The sequence below is a fragment of the Dermacentor albipictus genome, chromosome 1, assembly GCF_038994185.2.
Source record: "Dermacentor albipictus isolate Rhodes 1998 colony chromosome 1, USDA_Dalb.pri_finalv2, whole genome shotgun sequence".
Taxonomy (NCBI): Eukaryota; Metazoa; Arthropoda; class Arachnida; order Ixodida; family Ixodidae; genus Dermacentor; species Dermacentor albipictus.
The window spans coordinates 177,906,260-177,932,682 of NC_091821.1; the positions used below are offsets into that span (position 1 = coordinate 177,906,260).

Sequence of the window (26,423 nt, forward strand, 5' to 3'; positions counted from 1 at the left end):
TCCCGGAGAAATCGTGTTCTACGGAGAAGCCCGCTCCATGTGGAAGCAGGAAGAGCATTCGTAAACGCAATGACGCTTGCGCATCGCCGCTAAACTGCCCGAATTAGCTGCACCTCCTCCCAAAACGCCACGAAAAGCAGCGTGTCCACGACGGGGACGCTTCTCATTCGCTACTCTCAGCTACTCGGACACTTCATCGAGCAGCCGCGCCCAGATATAATGGCGCGACGCCACAAACACCATGCCCTGAGCATCAGCACCGACCTGGAATGACTAAGCGCAAAGGAGTAACGAGTGCGCGTTCGACGCACTATTGTTTACGGAAACTTTGAGCTGAACTATAAGTGAAGCCAGTTGTTGTGGCTTGCTAATGTGTGTGACCTCATTATTTCCAGCGAGGTCACGCATGACGTTAATGTATGCGCATTGCAGCGGCTATGTACACACAGCCTACATTCTCTTTTTGTTACATTCACACAGGTTAATATATAAAATAATGTGCGCAAGCGCTGAGACATTCATGGTTTCGCACATATATTACATATTTGTGTGTTATGAACGGTGCAAGTGCTGCGCTTTGGTCGGAAAGCGTTTGAAAAATAAAATGCGGCACTTTTGTAAAATATAGCTTTGGCACACACGTTGCCGCGCATTCAGCAAACACCCCGAGAACGTCCGAGGCGCCCGCATTCAAAGTATTCAGACACGAAGAACGCTGTCGTGATAATACTCGATGTGTCGGCGGACTATAAGGGTCTGAGCTTCCAAAGTCAGGCGCAGCTGCCTGCGGTTGACAATCGTGTTCTTCTGTTTTACGTCCTTTCTTATGTAGATAAATTATTTCTAGTGACGATAAGCGAGAGAAAGTCAGAAATTGTCACAGGGTGAAACTGAACTCTCAATAACATATTGTGCTATCACCTCTTGGACCATACGCAACTTTTGATCGTGCTGTCTGGCGTAAAGCTTTCTCTTAATATCTGGCAGATGGCTTAAAGGATGAAACGAAAAAGCGACCGGCAGCTAAGCTTACGCGAAGTTCTGCAATCGCTACGTAAAAACTATGAAGCCCGCGCAACATCTAACAGTTCGCTCGTGGTCCACAACACGTCACACTACACGGAAGAGCCCGAAGAAAAGTGTCACGAAGAGAAACAGCATACTGTAGATCGGGCGTCGTACGAACCAGGCAGTTCAGTTGCGTTTAACTGGCCCCTTTTATGGATCTTACGATGCCTGGTAATTCGTAGCCTCTGTGAAGGATTGCATCGACTATACCAACAGGAAAGCGAGAAACCGTACATATTTTTACACAAGGTTTTCAGAACGGAGGTAGTGCGCTGCAACAACGATGTATTTTTTTTTGCCGCGTCTTCTACACAGCGACGAACATTTCCCAGTCTATCCACGTGGTACCTGTGGCGGCACAAGAAAGCTACCAGGACGGGACCGTGCAAGGGCTCAACTTTCGTGCAGCTCTGCTTATATGCACGCAGAGCTCGGTTAAATGCGAGGCTCTGTGCAGCTTCAAAAACACGGTTATGCAACTGGCAAGACTGCGGTGGGTCCTGGGAAGAACAGGGGCTGACAATTCACTAACCACCTGCTAAGCTATAGATCAAAAGGACAAAGTGTACCATCAGAGGACTCGGGAGACCTCAACGCTCGGCCCAACGCTGCGCTCGACTCAAAACTGATCTGCCATCTACAGGGAAGGGGCGCCAGTTTCTAGGAGAATGCTGTTGGTCCCCAGTGAGACGTGGCTCGTAATATGACTGAGCAGCGTCAGACAAAACGAGCGGGGGCAGCGAGTTTCCATGACAACACTATCAGGTGATCTCGCTATCTGGCAAGAGCTTTGCTCGTGCAACAGCTTCGGCTCGGCCGCATTCAACGCCTCGCTGCACTACCCCACGTCACACGGATGCTTGAGTTCAACCTTTGGCGCGTTGCATAATCCCCAGATTCACGCACTCCGTGCGGTTGCCGTTGGAGAGGCAGCCAAGTCCGGCGGTGTTCGCTCGGGTAGAGGGCCCTGGCGAAGCAACCGTATAGCACAAGTGTCCAGTCACCGCACTCACCCCCGCTTCCCCCGCGAACACACACCGTCGATGCAGCGAATCCTTCGGCGCGGGCGACGTTCTTCCGAGCACACTGGCAGTCTTTTCTCACAGTTGCCGTCGCGGAAGCGACGCGTGACGGCGAACACGGAGGAGTACGCGCGATAGTGACTTTGGCTCCGAAAAATCTTTGGCGAGAAGATTCCAGTTCGAACGGACACCGGTGCAGTCACAAAGTGCACACCCGCAGCATATTTGAAGGTCGTAGAAGATGCTCGACACTTTACACGTAGGTCCAGTGGCTAAGCTGCAGGAAATGAAAGAAAAAAAAAGAACATGGTGAGTCTCGACCGGCGCTTGGCATCGTACAGGCGAACACTATGCGGTACAACGCAAGTGCGTGAACGTAAGCGTTCATATGTAGACTGCAATACAAAGAGAAGTTCTATAATTTCCTCGCAAAGAAGAAGCGAGGGACAGAGACAAAAGAAAAAAAGTAGGGGGTTGTACCAAACGTACAGTCTTTGGCAAAAGTGTACGGGCTACGTTGCCTGCGACCCCCACGCTGACTACCGGCTCTTTAATGGAGCTGCTATGCCAGGCCATAAGTCCCAGCGCCATGTAAAATGAAAAAAAAAGAACAAAAAAACTCGGGCACATTCACCATGCAGTTGTCTTGAGTGTCAAGAACGCCGTGGCAACCACACCACACAGCCGAATTACATATAGTGAAGGCGCGGAGAAGCCCGCGGTTTGCATTTGACAAAGGCTGTACGTATATAGGGTTAGCTTCCCGACGCAAAGGAAAACGGCCAAGGTGCAGAAAGCCCTGCGAGCACACGTAATGATGCGCATATCACAGATGGAGCGACATCCATGGACAAATTTTACTCTCTGTATTATTCTTGGTTTCACAAAAAGCAAAACGCCTTTTTTTTTACAGCGAAGCTTCTAAGGGCTAGTTCCCCCAGGATCGTGTCCGTGTGTAGACATAAAACTCCCCCTACGTGGGCCGATCCCGCTGATCGTGCAATGCCGGGACGACCGGCGACGGAGGTGAAGCGGGCATTAAGCACACTCCATATGTGGGCCGATCCCGAAAATAATGCAATTTCAGTCTGACCCACGGCGGAGGTGAAACAGGTGTTAAGCACTCGCCATACGTGGGGTGATCCCGAAAATAGTGCAATACCGGGACGACCCGTGGCGGAGGTGCAGTTCGCCATTAGGGGCCCACATACACGGCTTCGCTGGTCATCCTTCTTCATGGAGTGAAATGGCACTGAGTCTTTTGACGATACATGTATGCCAAACACCACCTAGCTGTGCGTTATAGTCAATAATATGTGCGTTATTTGACCAGTCTGAACCGATAGTGGCTAGCGTACATGCTGCGAATATATCTGCGTAGAATGCGAATTAACAATTTGATCTGGCTTTTATTTTATCGCGCAATGTGTGTTTACTCATGCATAAATGATGAAGATAGGCTTAAAAGTTTGCTATTGTGCTGGAGCCACTGTATCGCAGAAAGCGCTCTTGGCAGCTGGTCCAAGTACAAAACTTGAAGGCGTTCCCTCGGGAAAAGGGATATATCGCCGCCTGTTGTTAGCAATATTGCAAGCTGCCGGTTTAGGATTATCAAATTATAGAGTGTAGTTTTCGCGAACCCCGAAAGTATGCTGAAAAATCTTACCTTGAATCTTTCGACTGTACCCTTTTCTTTTTCCTCTTGCCTTTCAGCAGCCGGTGTTATGGTGTATGCAATTCTCTACAAAGACAGTTTTTGACAACATTTAGCGTGAAGTTTTAGCTCCTCAGGAATGCAACATTTTCCTTTTTCACCGCTATGATCACACTTTCTAGAGACAACGTTTTACACACTCGTGCATCGTTACTGAGATCTTCGTTTCATAGGGACAGCTTACGAACAAATTTCGCGGGCATGCACCTCATTTCCGATCGGTATCCGCCAGCTTAATAAGGTAGACTTCTACTCGGACAACAAACAGATGTGACAGACACCAAGCCCCTAGGGCCATATCTATTTTTGCCCGATTCCCAGGGGGCAGTTACGGGTTGAACGAAGTCACGGCCACAGAAAGGAAAAGTTTTGCATTCATTATTTTGAGTTATATATATATATATATATATATATATATATATATATATATATATATATATATATATATATATATATATATATATATATATATTCTAACGGATGAATGGAATCTAAAATGCCTCCGCGATCTAGCTCTCACAGTGTGATTTCTCGCTTTACTGAGCGAAGGAAGATGCCCCGTCATCAGGCTCTTTCGTTGGCCACGGCGTGCTGTACAGAACAGCTACAAGGAAAGCTTTAAGCACGAGCTCAGGATCAGAAGTTCATCTATCAACTTCCGCTACATTGACAAGCGTGTTGGGCAGAAATCAGTCGCCTTTGCACAAATGGCTTGTTCTTTCCAACCATAAAAAAAAACTTTGTCTTGGTCCTTTTGCGCAGTAGGCGCTATAGTAAAGGATTGCCACATGAGCCGAGACCTGGCACCGGAAACTACACTCGAATCCTGGGAGCCATCGACATACATCTTAATTTTAGCGAGAGACTATTTTCGCAATGATGCAGTGTTTTTTCTTTATTTTATATGCTGACAAAAAGCGAGAGCGTTTATTGGGTCAATTTTTTGTTTTAAACGAGTGGTCCCCCCAAGGGGGGGGGGGAGGTCAAAGGCTCACCTGGGTACAGGTGCCCTTGGCCCTGCACAACTTGATAATGGCCACGAGGGGCACCATTGACACAGAGGAGAGCGCCAGGCCCCAGCCCATGCTGATGGCCCACGGCGGGTACCGATAGTTGTGGTACTCCACGGGCGCCTGGTTCACCACGCCACTGATGATGACCGCCTACAGATGCCAGAGCGCGCCGCTGTCAGACTGAGCGCAGACCAGAACTAAGTCGAGGCAAACCTAAACTACAGATCGTACGAAGTGCTAGAAGATGAGACGTAACCCAATTTAGTAGCATCGCAAAAGGGACACAGACAACGGAAACATTTCGCCTGCCTATTGTGCGAGGTTCCAGTGTGGCTAGCGCTGCTTAGAAACAGAAATAGCTAGCGAGTGCTATTCCCGCCCGCCACACTGTCATTTGTAGATGAAAGACCATTTTGGATGCACTTTGTAAGCTACTACATTATAATGCGCGCCATTAAAAGCTCAGGGACAATATAAAGTAGCGCTTCTTTTTTTTCTTCTCCCTGTCCTACTTCATTCTTATCGTGTGTTATGCTGATCTGTCAACCTAGGCGATAATGCCGGCAGAGCGATACTCAAACGAACAACAAACGACGAAGAGAATATGTTTGGAACAGATCCATCCTGCAAAAACCAGCGTTTTCCAGTGCTTCCAGTGTGAAACCAGTGCGTTTTTTGACACCGGATCGCGCTGGAGACGCTAGCGCTCGCTGGCAGTCACTGGGACACCAGTGAGAACGCTGGATGGGTTATACTGGACGAGAACCTGGTCTCACTGCCATGACGCCGGGGCGCACTGGTTCGTGCTGTACAGGCGCTGGTTCCCACTGAAGTTCGCTGGCTCGCACTGGAAACTGCGCTGGTTGTGTGTGTGCCACACTGGTTCCACTACGCAAGGAGGAGCGCTCCTGAATATTAAATGCTCTATACAATTTCATCGCTTGATAGTAGTCTATTGTGCTAAATAACGCTATATCTTGGGGTCATAAAAGTCTATTTCGTGTCGCAGCTTGGAATAAAGGTGCGTGAGCTGCCATGCTTAAGCATGCACATTTGACGCTGAAGATCACTTTCTTTCCTTGTATTTTTCCTTTTGACTGGGCGTATATCTCAGTAGGAATCGCCGCATCAGACCAGCCAGGTTTGCGTTTAGAGATAATTTTTTTTTTTTTTAGGGTGTAAAGCGTGGCAGCTTGGGCGAGTTGGTATGTATAGAAAAGACGTGAAAACCCATAAAGAAACGACCGGACAGGAGACAGTCTTTATCCAAACAGCGCTTGCACTTCGACCGGCATCAGTCTCTTCTCGAGGCAATACGTCAGGCACCGTGGGTGGCTTTTCGCCGAGGTGATATGCACAATTAGCAGAAAAGACTACCTAGAAGACGAAGATGAAGCGAAAACAGGGCCCGCTATACAATAAATATAACGTATCACTACTTCATGCTGGTCTACTTGATTCGTACTTCACGCGGTAAAAAACAAACAAAAAAACGAGAAAACAAGCAAAATACGACCGAACAGGAAAGAACGTCGTTTGTTTAGATATTTTTGCGTCTTTTCCACAGTAAGAAATACGCACCAACTAGGCCAGGCAACAAGTAATGAAACATTTTACGTGCTACATTAATTGTGTGTCCTATACACGCACTTTAGGCTGCGTCTTTTATTGCTTGATAGCACAAAAACGCAGGTTGAGAAAATGCTTCGTGACATTGGCTGTTGTGTGCTCTACAGTGCCATGCGACTTACCACAAGGAAAGTCGGAGTGATAAATTTCCAGCAAAGCCTCCAGAAGATTCCTGGACGAAAGCCCAGCATCTCGTGTATGTTTCCGCAGAACCGATCCAAGCCTGCGAGAGAGCAGAGGACTTCAAACCACACTGTAAAAATGTTTACACCCTTAAGGGTGTTTTCTTGTCGGGCTGGTAACACGCTTACCGTTAGGTACGGCATGGTATGGAAAACTTTATTCAGGTCCTTCAGGTCGCGTTAGTTTCCTAGCCCGAAGCGGGCCGCTCCCACGTCGGGACCGAAAGGCCTAGCCTCTCGGCCGCAACGCGAGCCCTCTGGACTGCCCATGTCTGTTCTTCTAGTTCGGGGCTACGGAGAGCCGCGTCCCAGCGCTCCTTGGTGTTGTCCTTGTGGCTGCGTAACGTGGAGCACCGCCATAGCGTATGTTCTAAGTCGATCGCATCGCGGGCAAGTGCATGAAGCCAAAGCTTCGGGAAATATTTTACTTATTAATAGGAGGTTGGGATAGGTCGCCGTCTGCAAGAGCCTCAAGGTGAGAGCGTGGGGTCTTTTTAGCTTTCTGTGCAGAGGCGGATGTGATCTGCGCGCCAAGTAAAAGTGTTTCGTGAGTTCATGGTACTAGAGAAGATGGTCCCTGCAGCACGTGACATCCAAGCCTGGCTGCTCTGGCACCACGTGGTCTGTAAGCCCTCGCGCAGCGTCGTGAGTCGACTCGTTGAGATTAGTCGGGGCTCCGTCAATTTCTCCCATGCGTGCGGAAAACCAAATGATCGTGTGCGGGATAACTTCCTTGCTGTGGAGGATCGCCAGGGCCTGTCTGGAAACGGTACCCTTGGCAAAGGCTCTCACGGTCACCCTCTGGTCACTGTGTGTTCTGGTTCTCTTGCCATTCACGAGTGCCAGGGCGATTGCTACCTGTTAGGCCGTCTTCAGATCCGTTGTATATACAGGCGCAGAACTCGTGACGTTTCCTCTACCATCGAGGCAGACCACGGTGAACGCTCGCCTGCTGGGTTCGGACGCCGCAGCGACGAAAATGTTTTCTTCTACTCGTTCCCTGGCTTTCTCGAGCAGGACTTTGGCTCTAGCTCGCCTTCTGCCCACGTTGTGTACTGGGTGTACGTTCCTTGGAACGGGCATGACCGTGATGCAGTCCCCCAGCTCCCTCTGCATCTCGCAGTTCTTATCTTCAACCGTGGAGGGCGAGATGCCCACCCTGTCCAGGATTTGTCTTCCGGACTGCGTGGTGGAGAGTCTGATGTATTGAGCTCTCTGCTGCGCTTCGGCAATCTCTTTTAGAGTGTTGTGCATGCCCAACTGCATGAGCCTCTTGGTCTTCGTATATATGGGCAATCCCAGGGCTCTCTTAATCACCTTTCTCAGGAGCACGTTGATTTGTCCCTCTGCGCACTCTGCCATTCGTGCATTGCAGCGACGTAGGCAAAGTGACAGAGAACGAATACGTGCACCATCTGGACGACGTTGTCTTCGCCGAGGCCTTGCTGTCGGTTGGTGACTCTTTTGATCAGTCTAATGGCGTAGTCCGCGTTCTTGGTGAGACGGATGATCATTTGGTTGTTGGTAACATTGGGTTCGATCGTCATCCCGAGGACCAGGATAGAATCCACCCTCGGGATGGTTATGCCTCCCTCGTACGTAGGGTGATGTCGTTTTCCTCCAGGGGTTTCCAACCCTTAGGTTTGGGTCCCCTTCTCTTTGGAACTCTTACTGTACTTACCGTTAGGGCCTTACAAAAATTATAGAGGCCGACAACGAAGCTCTAACTAAACGAGCGATGACCAAAAACGCAGTTGAAAACAATGTAATCATCATGACAGCCTTGGGCGCACAGAAACATCCGACAAGAGAATTTCACAGGGAGAGATATGAAACTCTCCTCTCGTATATTTCTGTGCGTCAAAGGCTGTCAAAATGATAACATAATTTTCAAGTATGTCTTTTGTTATCGCAGATCTTATTAGAGCTCCATTGTCGGCCACCAAAATTTTTGTAAGGCCCTAACGGTAAGGGCGTTACCAGTGCGACAAGAAAACACCCTTAAGGTTGTAAACATTTTTACAGTGTACGCACATGGTAAAGTTAATATCACGCCATTATTGACAAGCAGCGAGAAGTATTGAAACGTGTTATGTAGTTATTCAGCATTCGGTTATACGAGTTATTCTGTCATTTTTCAGATGCCTCAACATCCAACGTACCTGCGCAAATTATAAGGAAAGAGATAATACCGCACTGCGCCAGGTATTAAAAAAGAAAGGAGGAAAGAAAGTCCTGAGTCTTGTTAAACTGGGCTGTATTCGAAATATTTGTCACACAACTTTCCCCCTTTTAAATCTGTTTTCCCAGTTAACAAGCACGAAAATATTTTATGTACACATTCTCATTGTTGCCGCTCATAACCGTGTCGTTAGAGCCAAAATATCGCAGCACCGTACATCATTATTGCACACAATCATACGGAAAGGAGCAACTTTGGATGAGAGCCAGTAGTTAAAAGCCAAAGTTCACGGAGACTGCAGCCCCCTACTTAGCTCAGCGATTCGTTCACGGCAGCCATGACCAAATGGTAGCGTTGCGTGCCAACGGGGATTGTTGTGGCAAGAGCTCAAGTTGTGCGTCCAACTCACCGTAAATCCAGGCGATGCCTATAGACTCGAACAGAGCCGCACAGAGAAGAGAGATTCCAGCGGAGTAGGTGTCCAACCACGTGATCATGTAACCGCCACCCTGTGAAGAAAGTAAATGGTGATTTTCAACTTCTTAGTATTCGTACGCACAACTACAAAAATACGCAATAGCCTAACAACGAAGAACACGAAAGGAGCGAAATGTGTCATGTATTTGTGACACGTTTCAAACGGTGCTACAAAGCAACCCATATTGTACGCTGAGTGATGTTCAATGTGGAGCAAGCAACTTAACTCACAGAGCAAGATGCCATTGAAATTATTTTAAATTATGACATCTTACCGAGTTCTCCACTACAGAGGCCACTTTGTAAGCTATATTACACGCTGCGAAAATGGTGATTTTCATTAAAAAAATTATGTTCTCCTACATTTATATGTCACGCTGAATTCGCAAAGCATTTAGTCCGTAAACACTGTCTAGTAATGACCGGCAGAGGTCGCTAATAACACGTCCCTGCTTTTTTTTTTTCCTGGAGCAAAAATTTGCTCACTTCTTCAAAGGAAATTCGAGCAGTGTGATGATGTAGATCATGGTTGTGATGTCAAACACTTATCAACGTATGTACCCGGAAAGTCTGGAATTGCAGGGGTATGAAATACGACCTACACGTGGAAAATCATATGTGAGACAGATCGGCAGGTGTCTCAATGTTAGATTAAAGGAACATAATCAGTCATGAAAGAAGTCCATGGTATCGTATATGACTTCACGCTGTCACACATGTGGCTGTTCACTCTTGCTTGTTGATATAGAGGCTCTTCCAAAACATTAGGAGCCAACTCGCGAAATCATCGAATATTTTTCACATTAAAAGGATAGGGGACGTATGCGTGAGCCAGGCTTCGGCGTCGTTATTGGACAAAGAATACGATTATTCTCTTCGTACGTGCGATAACCCTGCATGATAGAAATGTTTCAATTTGTGCTCTTTTTAATGTTCTTGCGCTTTCTTGACCTTTAGCGCTGATGATCATGGATACATTGCATTCTTACAGTTTTGCCTTGCAATCGCTTATATATGTTCCTTTCCAATAAAAGGTTCAGTTGTGAGTCAGCGCTTGTCCGGTGTGTCTCGGCTATGTCTTTACCTTTTTGCAGTGCAACAACTATGTTTCGTCTCCTTCCAGTTTTCTGCCATGGGAGTAGTCAGGCACTCTGCCGTGTGGCGCGTGAAACAAAGTGTGCGCACTATACTGAGATGGTTTGCGGCGATTGTGATCAACCGCACTTGTTTTCGTCGGAACTTGTCGAGCAAAGAGCGCGCAAGTCATGTGTCATGAGGTAAGACGGTGCACCAACTTGGATAGCGGGGACGCGGCAACGCGTCGCTCTTTCTAGCGCACGGTCATGGTCTCACTGGCACATGGTCACTACCTCTTCAATAAAGGCTCTTGGTTAGCTTTCGTCCGTCGAACTGTAATGGTGTACGAGACCGAGCGTCACGGTGGACGAAGCAGAGTGACGTATATACGACGGGACCTTCCATCAGCACTAATGGTCAAGTCGCATACGGAAGTACCAGAAACCGTTCGATGCAAGGCCAAGTTGTGTGACATTATTGTCACTGTCGTCAACGCATATGTGCGTCCTCACATCAAACCTGTCGCGCCCGGACCTGTCGGCAGTGTGTGAAGTTGATGATGACCCGATTATAATCTACAGATAATTTAGAAAATTCCTTGATGCTTGCGGTAGTGAACGTTATGATCTACGAGCGTTTATAATAGCGTATATATGTTAAAGCAACGCATGTATCATTTTATATTACGGTTGTGCAATGTTCCCACGCGGCCCTAACGACTGCAGTTTGCTTACTTAATGCTCCTAAGAACTAGCTCATGTGCTCTTATCATTGGCAAAGGTCATGTCGCAGTGTCACTTGCAGTGCACTTTGTATCGAATGGTCAGTGTGGGTGACCGTGACTCTCACAATAATAATAAACGAACCAAGTTCATGTATTCAATACTGCAACTCTCATCCCGTGCCGACTGCACTCCATCTCACTGAAAAATAAAGGTAGCTGATAACTGTAGCTAACTGTAAGTGTAACTAACTAAATTACTCATCTGGAAGGGCTTTCGGCAAACCTGCACGGCTCGTCGACTGGCGCCTTACAAGCGAGCACGCTTTGGAAGAACACGGAAATTCCGAACGAGTGGGACGTTAGCCCCGTGGCGCTGTGGGCTCCTCGAAGCGGCGTCGTGGCCCTCAACCCCGCTCTTTCACTTTTCGCTGTTGTTGTGAAGTGTTGAAGCCGTCTCGTGACACGCGACTGCGGCGTCCAAGGGTAAAGAAGTCCAGCCGCGCACAGTGGCGACTCCGGGGACACGGCCAATTAGGCGCCGCCTGCGAGTCAATCGCCGCGGGCCTCTTTTATTGCCGCGCGGCGTCTGTTTGCACGCGGACAGAGCGCGACGGCAGTGGCGCGAGCGGGGTCCACGTAATTGCGCCCGCGGCGGAGTCGCGGTGGCCGTAGCAGCTGGTCCGCCCATCCTGGCGACAATGAAACGCTCCTAGCGCAGCGCCAACATAGCAGCCGGCCGACGCGCTAATTAAGGAGCTACTCGTGCTACTCGCCGGCGCTGTCGCCACGCGTCGACTGCACGCCGCCGTCTGCGGCGATGATCGGCAAGGATCGCCGCTCCTTGCCGTTTAACCTGGGCTAGATGAGGTCGTCCAGTGCGTGTCGAGGTCCGCGCTTCGGCGAAGTCAGTAGTGAGTTTCCTTCATTCTATGGACTTTTGTTCTCCGTAGCGGGAGGTCGTTTCCGACCTCTGTCTGTTTATTATTATTATTTTACATCTTTTTGTTATCCATAACTGCCCCTTTTGCCTGATGATTCTGCTTGGCTTTTGTAGTGAGGTCGGGGCTGCGTGTTCGCAGCTTTAATGGGACTCCGCTGCTCCAATCCATCATTTTCCTCTTGAGAAGCGGGCTTTGCTTTCCGCACAGTTGCGTGAGACAAAGCACCCTTTCCAGGGCACAAAACCAATGTCTGCATGCGAACGCGAGCCGAAGTTAGTCTCTCATCCCGTATTGAATACAAAGCTGGAAGAACCCGCCGCACTAGTTCAGTGGCGAAAAGAGTACCGCTGCTGATCACGCGGTTTAAGGTTAGAACCCGAGCCGCGGCGCCCGCATTTTTATAGGGGCGCGTATTGCGCAAATACTAGTGTACTTAAATTGAAGTTAGAGGTGTCGAAATAATGAACTTCTCAAATCGAATAGAACTATTTAAAAATTGTCTTCGAATATCGAATCACATACCGTATGTTTATTCACTTCTTAAAAGTATAACAGAACGGTCAGATAGACACCATATTATAAACAATATATCTTTAAATCTTTTAGAGCATGTAAAGCCGCTCGTCACTTAAAATCCGGCAGCTTGGCAGCTTTTGTGCAGAAATACGAAGTACAGAAATACATTGAAATTGAAATTGTAAATTAACACCGAAAGATGATAATGGTGACCTCTTGTGAGATCATGCTATAATGACGGGAATGAAAGAAAAAAGTTCTACAGTGGACACCTGATGAAGACAAGTCTCCTTGTCGAAATGTACGCTGTGGGCCGACGCTTCACTTGTTTGTCCACTGTTAAACAACTCAACTGAGGTACTTGAAACGCTGGCTCAATTCGAAGAATTAACGAAGATAAAGAAAAGGGAGAAGAAAAAAAAACCCTATGTGGTTAACTAACTAACTAACTAACTAACTAACTAACTAACTAACTAACTAACTAACTAACTAACTAACTAACTAACTAACTAACTAACTAAGTAACTAACTAACTAACTAACTAACTAACTAACTAACTAACAAGAACGACATCTCTTAAGTTAAAAATCAACGTGTATATTTTAGGGGAAAATCAAGCAATGTTTATTAATGCTCCCAGATACAACCTATCAGTCTTGGGACTGGTGCACTTGGTAGAAATAATCAAAATAGGTATACCGATTTCGTGCTATATGCAAGCGCCGTCACATGAAATCAAAGACAGTCACGTACAGAGTATACAGAGAAAATGACATGTTTTGATAGATATATGCACTAAAATGTCAGAGCATACAAGGTGTTTCACGCAACTTCAGCCAAACAATAAATATATGCAAATTTCATGTAGCTGAACAGAACGAAGGTGATGTTTCCCGTCATTTGGAGATACTCATATTTTTTTTCATTTCTGCTAATTATATAATCAGTCCTAATTAATTATATTCCTTTTCAAATATTATAATTAGATCAGAAGTGTGAACTCGAAAATTGTAGAACAACATGAAAAACTCCCGATACAGCTTTTTGTTGTTCAATACGTGCTACGTAAATGTGTTTTTCCGAGCGTGAAAGAAGCCCGCAAATACATGCAAAATTGATGCACGACTGGCCGCTCGAGGCAATTTGTTGTTGTGTGTTGCTGCCTCCGATATACACAGACACTCTGACTCTCGGAGTCTGTGAAGCGCCTAATACCTTGCGCAGATTACGGGAATGTTTGCAAAGGACGGAAGTTTGCGGTGTATTTGTAGTGGTCGCATGGGCGTGCAAGAGCTTTTTCCCATTTTCACTAGTACTACATTGGCTATCTGGTAGGTAACCCTGCAGTAACTTCACTAACAGAGCAGGAACAGCGTGGAGACCTAGTTTTAAAAAAAGAACATTAAAGGACACCTAAGCACTTCTTACGAGTCGCGAATGCGAAAGCACTAATGTCTGCTTGAACGCCGCTGAGCGGTCCCTGGAGTGTTACGCTGCGCGAAATGTTGTCACGCTTCGCTGCGGGGAACATGATCAAGTCTTGCGACTAAATTAGTGCGGGTTGTTACTATTTGTTTTTGTACAGTTTCTACGTTAGCCTGTTGACTGTAGACCGGAATCACTTTGACGATACTGCTGAGAAATCAAGGACGCCGCTCGCCACCGACACCCTGCGCGACGAGAGACGGAGACAGCGGCCACCAATGCCGGCAGGCGTCACCCACACGCGCGCGTCACGCGACGGCCTCGGCGGCGACAACGCATCTCACCCCGCGGTGTCGCATCCCCGTATCTGCTCCGTCGAGGCGCGCTTGTGACGTAGCGTCGCAGCCAATGGGAATTTGGGTGCAGTTTCACGGCTGCACACACCGGCCTTTATTCGCTCAATGGGCCATTTGATGCTTTCGCATCAAAATAAGTGCTGACTAACAACATAAAAAAATAAGCTTCCCTTCAAAGGCAATAGATTGCATCGCGTTGGCTCCGCGAGGCACCACTCATAACTCGGCACTCGAACGTTCGTGTTTTCCGTCCCAGTTGAAATGCGACCGACACGCCCAGAAGTCGAACGCCCGATTTCGTCCTCGCAAACAGAAGAGTGAGTAATTGAAAATTAAGGAGATCGTTAAAAATACGACCGCTAGCCGTCGTGACGTGAAAGGGTGTCATCAGACCTCATATTGGCCCGCAATTTAAGCGGTGCGATGGAGATCACAGATTTGATTAGTTCGTTTTGTATATAAATCTGTAATGTTTGACGTTCGCTGCTCACCATCTGTCCAGTAAACCTTTCTACGGTCTTCTGTGGGTGTGCGTCTAATACGATATTGTTAATCCATATTGCGAAGAGAACCAATAAGTAATTTCTGACGTCTTAAACAAAGAAACAAGTCCGTGGCGTCCCTCCTGTAAGGTGATGATAAATTCGCTTACTTTATCATTAGCATCATCTAATGTTAGTGGATATGATCGATTAAAATTGAAAAAGTAATTGTAATGACTGACATAATTACCAGCAACAATGTTATAAACGGGGTATCCTTGATCATCGTGCATAAGGACTCTCATAGCTAACATGGACCAAGCTAGCAAAAAAATATCAGGCTACAAGGTACGATAATGGCATCAATGGTGTTTCGTCAGCAGTCGTCTTCGGCAAGTTGGGATATGCTTTTGTTATCCTTAATTGGCTAATCAACTGAATTTGATTAACCAAATAAATAAGTTTTGATATGCTGTCGTAAATTTGAACACCGAATTGTGCTTTGCATTCGAAAACATTTTGTTTCTTTACCGCTACATTGTCCATAGTTTCTTTCCCGCATTTCAATGTTGCAGCGCAAAATAGAAAAATAAAAGCAGTCAGCACGCGCCTGTGCATCTCGTACGCTTTACACCTACAAAATCGAAGGGCATTTCCAAAGACTCACTCTACTACATGTTCGGCACGGCGACTTCGCAAAAGCGACAAAGCGTCAGTGCAACGTATACTGCTGCTAAGAGCAATCCTATTTCTTATCGCCGCGCAAAGCCGCCGGGAACTGCTCTAGCTTACAGTATCACGTGGTTGCTTCTTCTTAGCAGAACGACGACCACAGGCATCCTTCTCCAACGAGGTCATCAAGTATCGTGCCTCCCTACCATCGGGGTTTACACCATCAGCACGTTCAACCTCAGCTTTGTGGTGTTTAAAACAACCTCAAGTGCGTCTTACGGTTCCAGGAATACGAAAGAAGACCGACCTATCTACCTTGGCCTTGAAGCAAGCAGCTCTGGATTGTTTGCACACTTCCTACTTTGACCGAGTCCACATATATACGGATGGCTCTTCCACCCAGACCAGCTCCACCGGCGCAGTGGTTATACCATCACGATCACTAAGCATCCGATACAAGATTTGTCACATGACAACATCGACCGGTTCGGAGCTTGTTGCCCTCCGAGGTGCCGTTGATTATATTAGCAACCAACCGGCTAATCGGTGGGCAATATTCTGTGATTCAAAGGCGGCCTTACAATGTCTTCTGTCATCTCTTCGTCGCGGCTCCTGTGAACAACTCGTATCGGAGATACGAGAACTTCACCATCACATGATTGCTAAAGGGCACGACGTCGTGTTTCAGTGGCTGCCTGGCCATTGCGGTATCTCCGGCAACGACCTCGCTGACGACGCTGCTAGGAAAGCACACGAAGGAGCAGCCCTTGTTTCTATACCTTTATCGCGTACTGACGCAGCCCAACACTTAGGCAAGCTAGCGCACCGTATGACATTGGAGAAGTGGCACACACCTGATTTCACTCAACATCGATTGCATTCCCTCGATCCATCTATGCAACTGCGGCTGTTACCAGGGCTTCCGCGTAATGAGGAAACAATGCTGTGCCGCTTACGCTTGGGCGTCGCATTCACGAATGCATATACGTTTTTGATTGGCATAGCTGATAGCGCCGGGTGCAATGCCTGCGGTGTCGAAGAAACTATAGACCATCTACTGTGCTACTGCCCATCATTTGAAAATGAAAGACAAGATCTCTGCACAGCTCTCAACAAGTTAGATAGAAAACCGTTCACCTTGAACAAGATCTTGGGACCATGGCCTCGTATATCGCAGCTACAAAAGGCCACAAAAGCGCTGCTGCGATATTTGAAAGATACAGGATTGAGTGAGCGTCTGTAATCCGGACTGAGTGACTGAACGATATCCCCGCTGGACTTTCTCTTCTTTCTTTAATCTTTCCGTCCCCATTTCCCTTTCCCCAGTGTAGGGTAGCCAACCGGGCTCAGTCCTGGTTAACCTCCCTACCTTTCATTTATCGTTTGCTCTCTCTCTCTCTTCTTAGCAGCAGCCAATATCTACACTGATGTCTTGCCACTTTATGCGGTCACCGTGCCAATCATTTAGCAGAGTGAGTTGTTTGCCACATCATTCATGAATAGTGCCCGCGTCACGCACGCGAGGCGCACTTCCGCGCGCTGACTGCATTTTTTTGCCCTGATATTTTGCCTCACGGCATTGAAATGGGGACAAAAATGACTAGGAACAATGCATCGGGCGCGAAGCTATAAAGTATGTTTTCGAGTGGGAAGCACAATTTGGCATACATACTTCCGCCGTTAAACCGGCAATTATCAATTTGGTTAAATAACTTCAGCGTAGTGGCTAACTAAAGACAAAAAGTTGGCTGGTGACTTGGTCGTCCAGGCAACCACGAGCTGTTCTTAGGTGTGTAACTGAATTGGACCCGTTCTGTTATGTGTAAATATGTTTTTTTTTTTTTCAGAATGCGCAACTAGACAAGAAGTGTTTTTGTAGAATAAAGAAAACGATAAACCACCGTAACATTTCTCATCAGCACCACGTGCCGCACTTCCTCACCAAGAAGCAAAACGAAACAAACTACATTGCAAGCTACGCGGGGACCACTTACTCAAAAAATTGTTTTCTTGCTTGGATGGAAAACGCTGTAGAGGGAATCGCAATTAAGGATCCTTAGAACAACACCGCGTGATTGAGCAAGCACGTATTTGGCCGTTGTTATGGCGTACCCATGTAAGCGCAAAGCCAAGCCCTTGCCAACGCACCGTAGCGACCGCAATCTCGGCCTCATCTCCAACAGCTTCCGCATTGCTGGTGGCGCCCCCAAGATCGGTACCACCCCCTACCATCGCAATCTTGCCAGTACAGAAGCAGCAACATCACGCATTCATGAACCATCCGAGCAAAATGAACCATTTTATATTTAAAGCTCGCTCCACGTTGTGCACTGCGCAGTCTTCGTGTGCGTGCCCGAATTTCGAGAGCGGCCGCGAAAGTTAAACAAACGACGCTGGCCTCCTGTAAGGCAAGTGGTGCCCACAGAAAAGTGAAACGTTCCAAATTCCATTCTTGAGTCTTAGTTTGGTCACCATGATAGCTTTCACATGGTATAGACAAAAATTAGGCCATCGAAAAGAATTTTTGTAGCTCTTTTGTATTGACTAGCTGCGGCAAAATAATATAGCGGAAGGCTTACACTGCGCACATCTTAGCAGAGAGCGAACCTACTGGAATAGCGATACACACGTAGTGGTTCTTGGTATAGTATGTGCCATTGCTCTTCCAACAAGCAATTTACGATGGAAATAATAAAGGTAATGGGAACACCGATGCAAAGTTATGGTCTTCCTGGCAACGCGATGAAACTCCAATGAAGGAACATTAAGAAAAAAGATACGAAAAGAAGACATGTGCATTTTGGGCGCTTATTGTGATTTGACTACGCCGTGGCTATGTACATCTATTCAGCCTCCCGTGACAGTTGAGTGCTCTCGTTTCTTTGGCTCCATGCCTCGACTGCCAAAAGCACCGTAAACTGCAGCCATTCTTGCGAGCGAAAAGCACGCATGTTTTGGGGGCTTGTGGCGTGTTGCCGACGAGCGTCGTGTTATTGCTTCAACAAGGCTGCCTCGCTCACGAGTATTTAGGCGTAATGGCGTAGCTTATCACTAGCTCATTTGGCACGGTTTGCTTTTTTAAAAACTGCCAAACTTTGCAACTTTTTCAATGGTTCATGCTTTCTGCTAGCGATCGTGTGTGCTGCGAGAAAGTATGAACCTTTGAAAAATTGTGAAGGCTTGTCATTCTTTGAGTAAGTGTGTGTGTAGGGGGTGAGTGAGTGAGTGAGTGAGTGAGTGAGTGAGTGAGTGAGTGAGTGAGTGAGTGAGTGAGTGAGTGAGTGAGTGAGTGAGTGAGTGAGTGAGTGAGTGAGTGAGTGCGTGCGTGCGTGCGTGCGTGCGTGCGTGCGTGCGTGCGTGCGTGCGTGTGTGCTTGTGCGCGTGTGCGTTTGCTGGCTGGTTAGCAGCAAGAGCTGCAATTTGTGGTGTTGCAGCATTCTTGGCCGGCAATTGTTCCGTTTGAGCATATCATGCGTTGTTAGCAAAGCTGCGTCACCAAACATTGCGCATCGCAGTGTCTAGGAGGAAAACAACAGTTGTAGAACCTCTTTTTGATTACTCCGGGTCCTTGTCCAGGGTAATCAAGAAAGAAGTTGTGAATAAGGAGCTGTTGGTAATGAAGACATCAGCCGTCATTCCACGGACAACTCACTATGGGAAATGATGGTGACAGTGATGATGTGGAACAAAATAAATGCCTTGCTTTCAAGTTATCAGTGGCTTTCAAAGGCACTAACTACGAGGGGTGCCCACCGCTCACTTCCACTTTTATTTGCGCATTAGGCCTTAAAAATTTTATACACGGAAAAAGTCATTAGGAAAAATGAAGCAGGCTGAAACAACTGAACGTGGCGTTTTCAAATACGAAGAACAATTTGGTGTCCGAGTATACATCATTATACTACTGAAAAATTATAAGGCTAATTAATTTCGGATAAGTAGCTATTTGAACATATATGTATACAACAAGAAATAACTAATTTTGTAGAAGACGACTACAAACAGAACACCATTGGTCCCGTCTTCCCATCTCTTAGCTTGTTTTTTAATAGCTTGGCCCGCGTTACTTGTGACGTCCTGTACACTCTCCCTTGAACAAATGTACACCTTTTGGGTCGTATCTTGCCACATAACAATAATCGTCATCTGTCTTGCTTGCGTTATCTTTCTTGAAAACGCTGCGCACACTACTTTCCTGTCGAGAATTCTGTGTCGTGCTGGTAACGCGCGTGCCGTTAGTGACTTGCAAGTACCGGGCTCGCAGCGTTAACGAAAAGAAATGCGGACAAGACAGATGACGATTGTCGGTGTATGGCGAATATACACCCCAAAGGGTGTAATTTTGTTTAGGAGTGAATAGGAAGGGCTCGTAGCACAAGTGATTCGGTTGTCGTTGCGGCATTGGCGAAACCATTTGCCAAGGCCAAGAAATCATCAGCGGATGAAGAAAAACTTACTGAAAGCCTGCCACGTGCGCTCCTGTAATTTTTTGACGGCCCACCTTCGGCGCCGCTTTGTAATCGCGTTTTTGTTGTAGCGCAACGATGCGCCAGTGATATCTCACTATTGATGCGTCCTGAACTTTCGTTAGACGGGCCCGTCAGATAAACTTGTCGCGCATGCTCCAGGGTTCTTGGAGCGAGTTGTAAATCAGGAACCAGTGATCTGTCGGGATGGGTTCGACGTTCTGGCTTGCTACTTCTGACGCCGCCGAGTTTCTCTGCGGGCACAAGTTGGCCCAATAACCTACATCAATTTATTGCTCTTCGACTCCTTATTCTGACCTTCTTGCGTACCACCGCTACTACGTGACAATATGTTTAAAAAATCGCAAATATTATGGAAAGGAGGGACAACCACATTTTTTGGGGATAGGCAATGTGAATTCGACACAATCTGAGACAACCGCATTACCGAAAACAAGGTGACAAAAGCTTGGCGCAGATGTGTTCTGGGTAAGGGACGCTCATCGGGGACAACAGGGACATATCCCGGAAATACCAACTCCCGTCATGAAGGACGCCGTATATAGCGGACGACTCTGGCTAAAGGATGATTTCCTACAGCGTTTTCTTTATTAAAACCCGTGCTTTTTCGGGTGTCGCGCCCAATGGAATGGCGGTGCGGGCAATTGAACTGGTGACCGCGCGGTTGGAGCAGGATGGCCGCCACAGTCAGCGCGGAGGTTAACCCTCTGTGACCCATGGTAAAAACGCCAGTGCTACTTTCCTCGAAGTTTGTGAATAATGAAAGAATTAATTAAATTATGGGGTTTTACGTGCCAAAACCACGATCTGATTATGAGGCACGCCGTAGTGGGAGACTCCTGAAATTTGGACCATCTGGGATTCTTTAATATGCACCTAAATCTAAGTACGCGGGTGTTTTCGCATTTCGCCTCCATTCAAATGCAGCCGCCGTGATCGGAAGAATGAAAGAATAACACAAATATCACACCTTTCAAACATTATCGAGAAATATTTATTGCTTCTCAAGTTACAATGGTGTAGTACATCTGGACATATGGGGTTTCAATGGCTAAGGCACTTGTCATTGCGCTCCTGCCTCCTTGTATGAAACTTTTGAAGCACCCTCTTACGAGGAATAAAGTGTCCGTACACTTCTCGCATCTCCATGATGCTCGGGCGTGAAAAATCGGCATGACAGCAGGTTTTCCGACATTCTTAGGGTTACTGATCGTTACTATCCGCAATAAGCGTCCAAATACACATATAGAAACGCCCTGAAAGCACGGCAATGGCCATGCCGGCGTCGCGAGTGCGGCTAAGGTGTCTTCAGTCGTGCTACTTCAATCAAACACTAACCGCAGACGTCGTTCGCGGCGAAAGCATCGGTGTTGTCGCCGTCACCTTCCTTCTGATCCGTAACTTCAGCTGATTCTGGCGGCACAATCACAATATCAATGTCCTCTTCTTTGTTTTCTGCACTCTCAATTGCATCCAGAGCGTCGCGAAAGCGACAAAACGGCTTCCTTCCGAAGAAAAAACTCCATATCCATGCTGGAACACATCTAAAAAAAACCGCCCATCTGTAATTGCTAACGCCCGCTGTACTATATCAAAGTACACCAAACTTTGAATACGTCTTCCGCTCTTTGAAATGTAGCCACAGATTCGACAGTTTGCTTCTAACACGCTTAACATATGCACTAAGCACTGCTAATATCACAACACAAATATATAAAGCAGGCGAGTAGAATTAAATGAAAAACGAGTACACATCCCCATTTGTCATGAGTGCGCAGTATTGCTGTAATTGGCGCGAAATTATTGTAGATGGACTAAACTGTAGATTACACACTGTGTTATGGTGTCTGCGCGTGCCTTCTGGCTAAAAGAAACGCAAATAGCCACAAGGAAATATTCAGCTGTTCAACAGGTAGGGATGCGAAACCAAGTGTACTGGTTCTATAGTACAGTGGGCGCTAATGGTTGAAATATAAACAAGAACTGCGAGGAACGAAAAAGAGGCGTCTCTTGCTACCCAGCCTCGCCCTCGCAACGTTTCGTGTCGAGCATGCACTGCTGGCATAGGGCCAAACGTCTAGCGGGTACTGACCCTCGTGACGTTGACGATGGAAATAAGGAAAGAGGCGCAGATGACGACCGCCGTGAACACCTCCCGGCGGCAGCGCCAGCGTGCGAAGAACGTCTTGAATTCGTCCATGAGGCCCGTGATGACGCTCTCCAGGCCGCCCATCTGCGAAAACAACGTTCCGCGCCCCCCCAGAAGTCGCCGTCAGCGGCGCAGAAGCAAGCCAGCGTATAACGCTCTTGCCTTTCCTATCGGGCAGAGCTTCGATACAAGAGGTCTGAAGCTATCGCATGGCTGAGGACCAGGCCTAGTAGCTTAAGGCGAAACAGCAGTCCCCACACACAGCTAGTTCACAACGAATGACGGGTAACTCATCATATTTGCAACAATGTCAGAAGACGACGAAGCAAGACGGCGTACAAAGCGGGCGCAATTGTGCTGCTTTGAGTTGAGCAGAGCAGAACCAGCTTATAGAAAATGCTACTGATTAGCTTAGCTTCCGCGCAGAAGGCTCACCTTTATACAGTTTCGGAAAGCAAAAAATGGGAGTTCTTAAAAAACTACAGATTGTAGCTTTGAAAAAAATCCACCGGCGATTACGAATTTGAGTGAGTAAAGGCAAGGCGCAAAAGACCAGGACGTAAGAAGAACACAAACGTACTGGTCTTTTGCGCCTTGCCTTTACTCATTCAAGCATGAACCAACTAGCCCAAGCAAGAGTTTTACTTCATGAATTTGAGCGCAGCTCTATACATGTTTTCATTTCGCGATATATTCGCTGGCGCCGACAATCTGTCTCATGCGGTGCGTTGCAAACAGAGAGAAGTGTGGCGCCACTGCCTCGCTAATAGGTAGATGGTGAGAGGCAGTGCATGGGTGACGCGTGGCCGTGGTTCACAGCAGCGACCACAGACAGACCTCCACTCATCCAGCGCTTTGTTTCCATATCGGTGGCGTCATCGGTGAACAGACGGCGCGCGCTACTCTGGCACCATCTCGTAGCCCTCGTCGCCGCAGAGTCCCTCTTGCGTGGCACTACACTTTTCTTCTCACGCTTTCACCATACCCTCCTCCTCCGCTTTCCTTCTCGCGCTCTCTTCGCTATCACCGTCTTTCATCCCCCGCTGAGCTCCGCGTTCACTCTTTGATCTTTCGTTGTGCTCGTTCACTCGGTTACGAAGGACGCGGACGGTCGTCGCAGGAACGGGTGCCTAAAAGCTGCGCTCTAAAACACGACGGCAACGACAAAGGATGCGGTAATTAAAAGAAAGTATCAGGTCACAAGTGTTATTGTAACGCCTCTTCATTAAAATATATTTCAATGCAATCAAAACAAAATTTAAATTTGAACTGTTTCACGAGAATGAAACGTTGAAATTTTACGACGTTATGACACTGGCTCTTTATCAGCGGAGTTTGATGCCATGTTTGAAATGACAACCAGAGATAACTGCGGAGCAGGGCTCTCTCACACTAGTTCCGCTGTCGAGTGCTCAGAGAACCGAAGCAGGGAGGCTTTGATTAGCGAGTTTCTCTCGATTGCTTGGTGGGTGCGCATGCTCCACCAGAGGTAGTTTGGGGCCCCATGACAAGGTGGCAAAGTAGGGCTTTTTCATCACATATCGCTATATTGCCATAGAAATTCTATAGTTGGAAACAGACTTACTACGCTTAAGTACAATAAATTATGAAGTAAAACAGTGACTCACGTTCGAGCGGTCATCGCGTGCAATTTTGAAGCCGCTTAATCTCTATCTAGGGCAGGTATACCCCATGGGACTGACCACTTCAATGCCTTAGCAAGATTTGAGCCCGTGTTCAGCTTGTCTTCAAGAGCGATGTACACAGTTAACAGTTAGTTGTTTTGGGAAGCAACCCGATAGTTACGACAACGTATTACCTCAGCGTAGTCACCAAATCTAATTCTTGTGTTGGTCGATATTATACCGAGCTGTCCCCATCAACGTCAAGCGTCAGAGGTAGGCTTATGTTAGGTGAAGTCCTCAAATCTAGATACTTCAAAGCTAAACGTAAGCGATCGGATATTAACAAACAGTAGCAAATTTATTGGCATCGCGCTGAAGCAGTTCAAGTAATAGCACGTCGCCGCAGCAAGCAAGTAGTCGAGCAACGGAGCGATGCACCGACCGCGCTGTCTAATCCGAGCGTCAGAAGCATGACGAAGAAGAGCACGGCCCACAGAGGACCGCCGGGCAGTGTGGCGATGGCCTCGGGGTAGACCTGGAACACGAGCCCGTGTCCCTCGGTGGCCACCTGCTGGATGGGCACCCCTTGCTTGGCCGCCATGTAGCCCAGGTACACAAAGATCACGAAGCCGCTGTAGAAGCTCGTGAAACTGTTCACCGCCGTCGTCATGAGGCAGTCCCTGCGCGAACGTCGCCCATTCACACGAACACTTAACACTTGCAACACCCCGGATGCATGGTGACAACAATCGCGGATGTATGGCGAAGCGGGACGAGCGCACCACGTTCTGTTTCTATAGATAAGACATGAGAAACCTTTCAAAATGCATGACGATTTTCGCTACATTTGTTTGCAGAGGGCATCCGCAGTAAAATATTGCGTGCATTAACTTCGAGGAAGAGCAGGCGGGCGTGGCGTCCCTTGCGGTGGTAGAATTGCCAGCCGGCTTCGCGCTTTCCCTTCCTTATCAATCAAGCATTTTCAAATAATAATATATAATAATAATAATAATAATCCCGGGGAAGCGGGGTGTGTATCCACGAGAGAGACTTCATGCTAGACCTGTGTGCAGGGTGCCAGCCAATTGTGATGTTGGACTATTAGTTAAAGCGGCGGACCAAAGGCAAACAGCACTTAGGAGCGCACCCCTTTGTGAATACTGTTTTCTGAAATGAAAGTGTTTTAGAAGAGTAAATTTTTGTCTTTCATCCGTAAACGCCTCCCTGTGAGATCCATGTATAATGTTGCTGGACTGGCTCTTAAACGGGCTGAGCGTTATAACTATCTTGTGGTCTATTCTTAAGAAAATGTCACCTGTAATAGAAATATTGAATATCTCAACCTAAAGTTCTCAAGTGCGCAACCTCATTACACGTAATTTTTACAATAATAATAAATAAATAAAAACATAAGTGCATAAGTGCGGTTCTATTGTATTCTGATATCATCCTGCTTTCATGACCAGCGGATCCAGGTGATGGCACAGACGGAGTGTCAGTTGCATCTTACTTAGAGCAAGACAGTTACTTTTTCGGTAACCAGCACGGCTTCCGCAAAGGGGTATCTTCCGATACTCAGCTCACTGTGTTCACAAACGAGCTATTTATCAACATGAATGAAAATCTTCAAACAGATTGTATATGCATTGATTTATCCAAGGCCCATTACAGATTAATAGCTAAAGTATCCTTTCTTAACGTATATTCGCTTATGGTCCCTTGAATTAGAAACTTTCTGTGTTTTCATAAGCAGTTCACTTTCACCAATAACATTTCTCTCCCTCTCACTGAAGTCACATCTGTCGTTCCCCAGGGTAGTGTCATTGTCATTGGGCACCTGTTACCTTTAATTTTCATAAACAACCTTCCTTTTGAAACCAGATCATTCTATACGCCTTTTCACAGACCTTTACAGAGTCTATCGCAAAATCCACTCACCATCCTATCATATCGCTCTGCAGCAACATCTTGATTGCATTAAAATTTGGTGTTCGTGTTAGCTGATGTCTTATTCATTATAATACGGTGCTTACTAGATATTGGCGCTTTTAGTTGGCGCCGCATACTCTTTTTCACACAGAGATATCAAAAAGAAATAATTTAAAAGCATTAAAACTAAAAGTCAACTGCAAACCCCAGTAACACAAACTTAAGTCACATAAGTACACTAATGCCACACTAAAACTGAAAGTCAACTCAGAAACATAGCAACACAAAGTCTAGGCACATTAGTACACTAAATTCAACACAAAGTCCAGTCACATAACTGCGCTAAATCAGGGCACATAAGAAAGCATGGATTAGATTCACATGAATTCACATCAATCTAGGCGCTGAATGGGCCAAAGTTGGGTCAAATTAATCACATAGCGTGAGCTTATCACAGATAAGCACTCTACTCAATAGTATTCGGGAATATTGATCGCTTCCCGAAATCTTTGGGGGGCCAGTAACACTCATTTTTGCTCCTTTAAATGAATAAAAGTATAACCAAATTACTTTTACTCGGAAGGGATTAATGTCCACGTTTGAGTATTTCTTTAATAATAGTCTTGTCCCCATCCACCTTCATCTTAAAAGTAACCTTTCTTGGTCTACACATACTAATAAGATTGCACGTTTTGTATATTACACTACCTAAAGCGTAATCTTCGCGACCTCGCCCCCCCTCCCCCCTCCCCC

The 26,423-nt window shown here is 46.9% G+C and overlaps 1 protein-coding gene across 4 annotated transcripts in view; it reads right to left on the bottom strand.

Annotated features, from left to right (window-relative positions):
* Positions 1-1,336: 1,336 nt before the first annotated feature.
* Positions 1,337-26,423, bottom strand: part of LOC139052724 (sodium-dependent noradrenaline transporter-like) — a 165,559-nt gene continuing 140,472 nt past the window's right edge. For 3 of the 4 annotated variants that reach the window (XM_070529766.1, XM_070529768.1, XM_070529775.1), the window contains 7 exons: positions 24,184-24,421; positions 22,060-22,200; positions 9,220-9,319; positions 6,569-6,669; positions 4,800-4,967; positions 3,757-3,831; positions 1,337-2,367 (listed from right to left, as the gene is read on the bottom strand). In XM_070529766.1, coding sequence (XP_070385867.1) covers positions 2,344-2,367; positions 3,757-3,831; positions 4,800-4,967; positions 6,569-6,669; positions 9,220-9,319; positions 22,060-22,200; positions 24,184-24,421 — 847 coding nt within the window. In that variant the 3' untranslated portion in view covers positions 1,337-2,343. Of the gene's footprint in view, positions 2,368-3,756; positions 3,832-4,799; positions 4,968-6,568; positions 6,670-9,219; positions 9,320-20,995; positions 21,512-22,059; positions 22,201-24,183; positions 24,422-26,423 lie in introns of those variants that run through there. The other variant, XM_070529781.1, reaches the window with a different exon arrangement.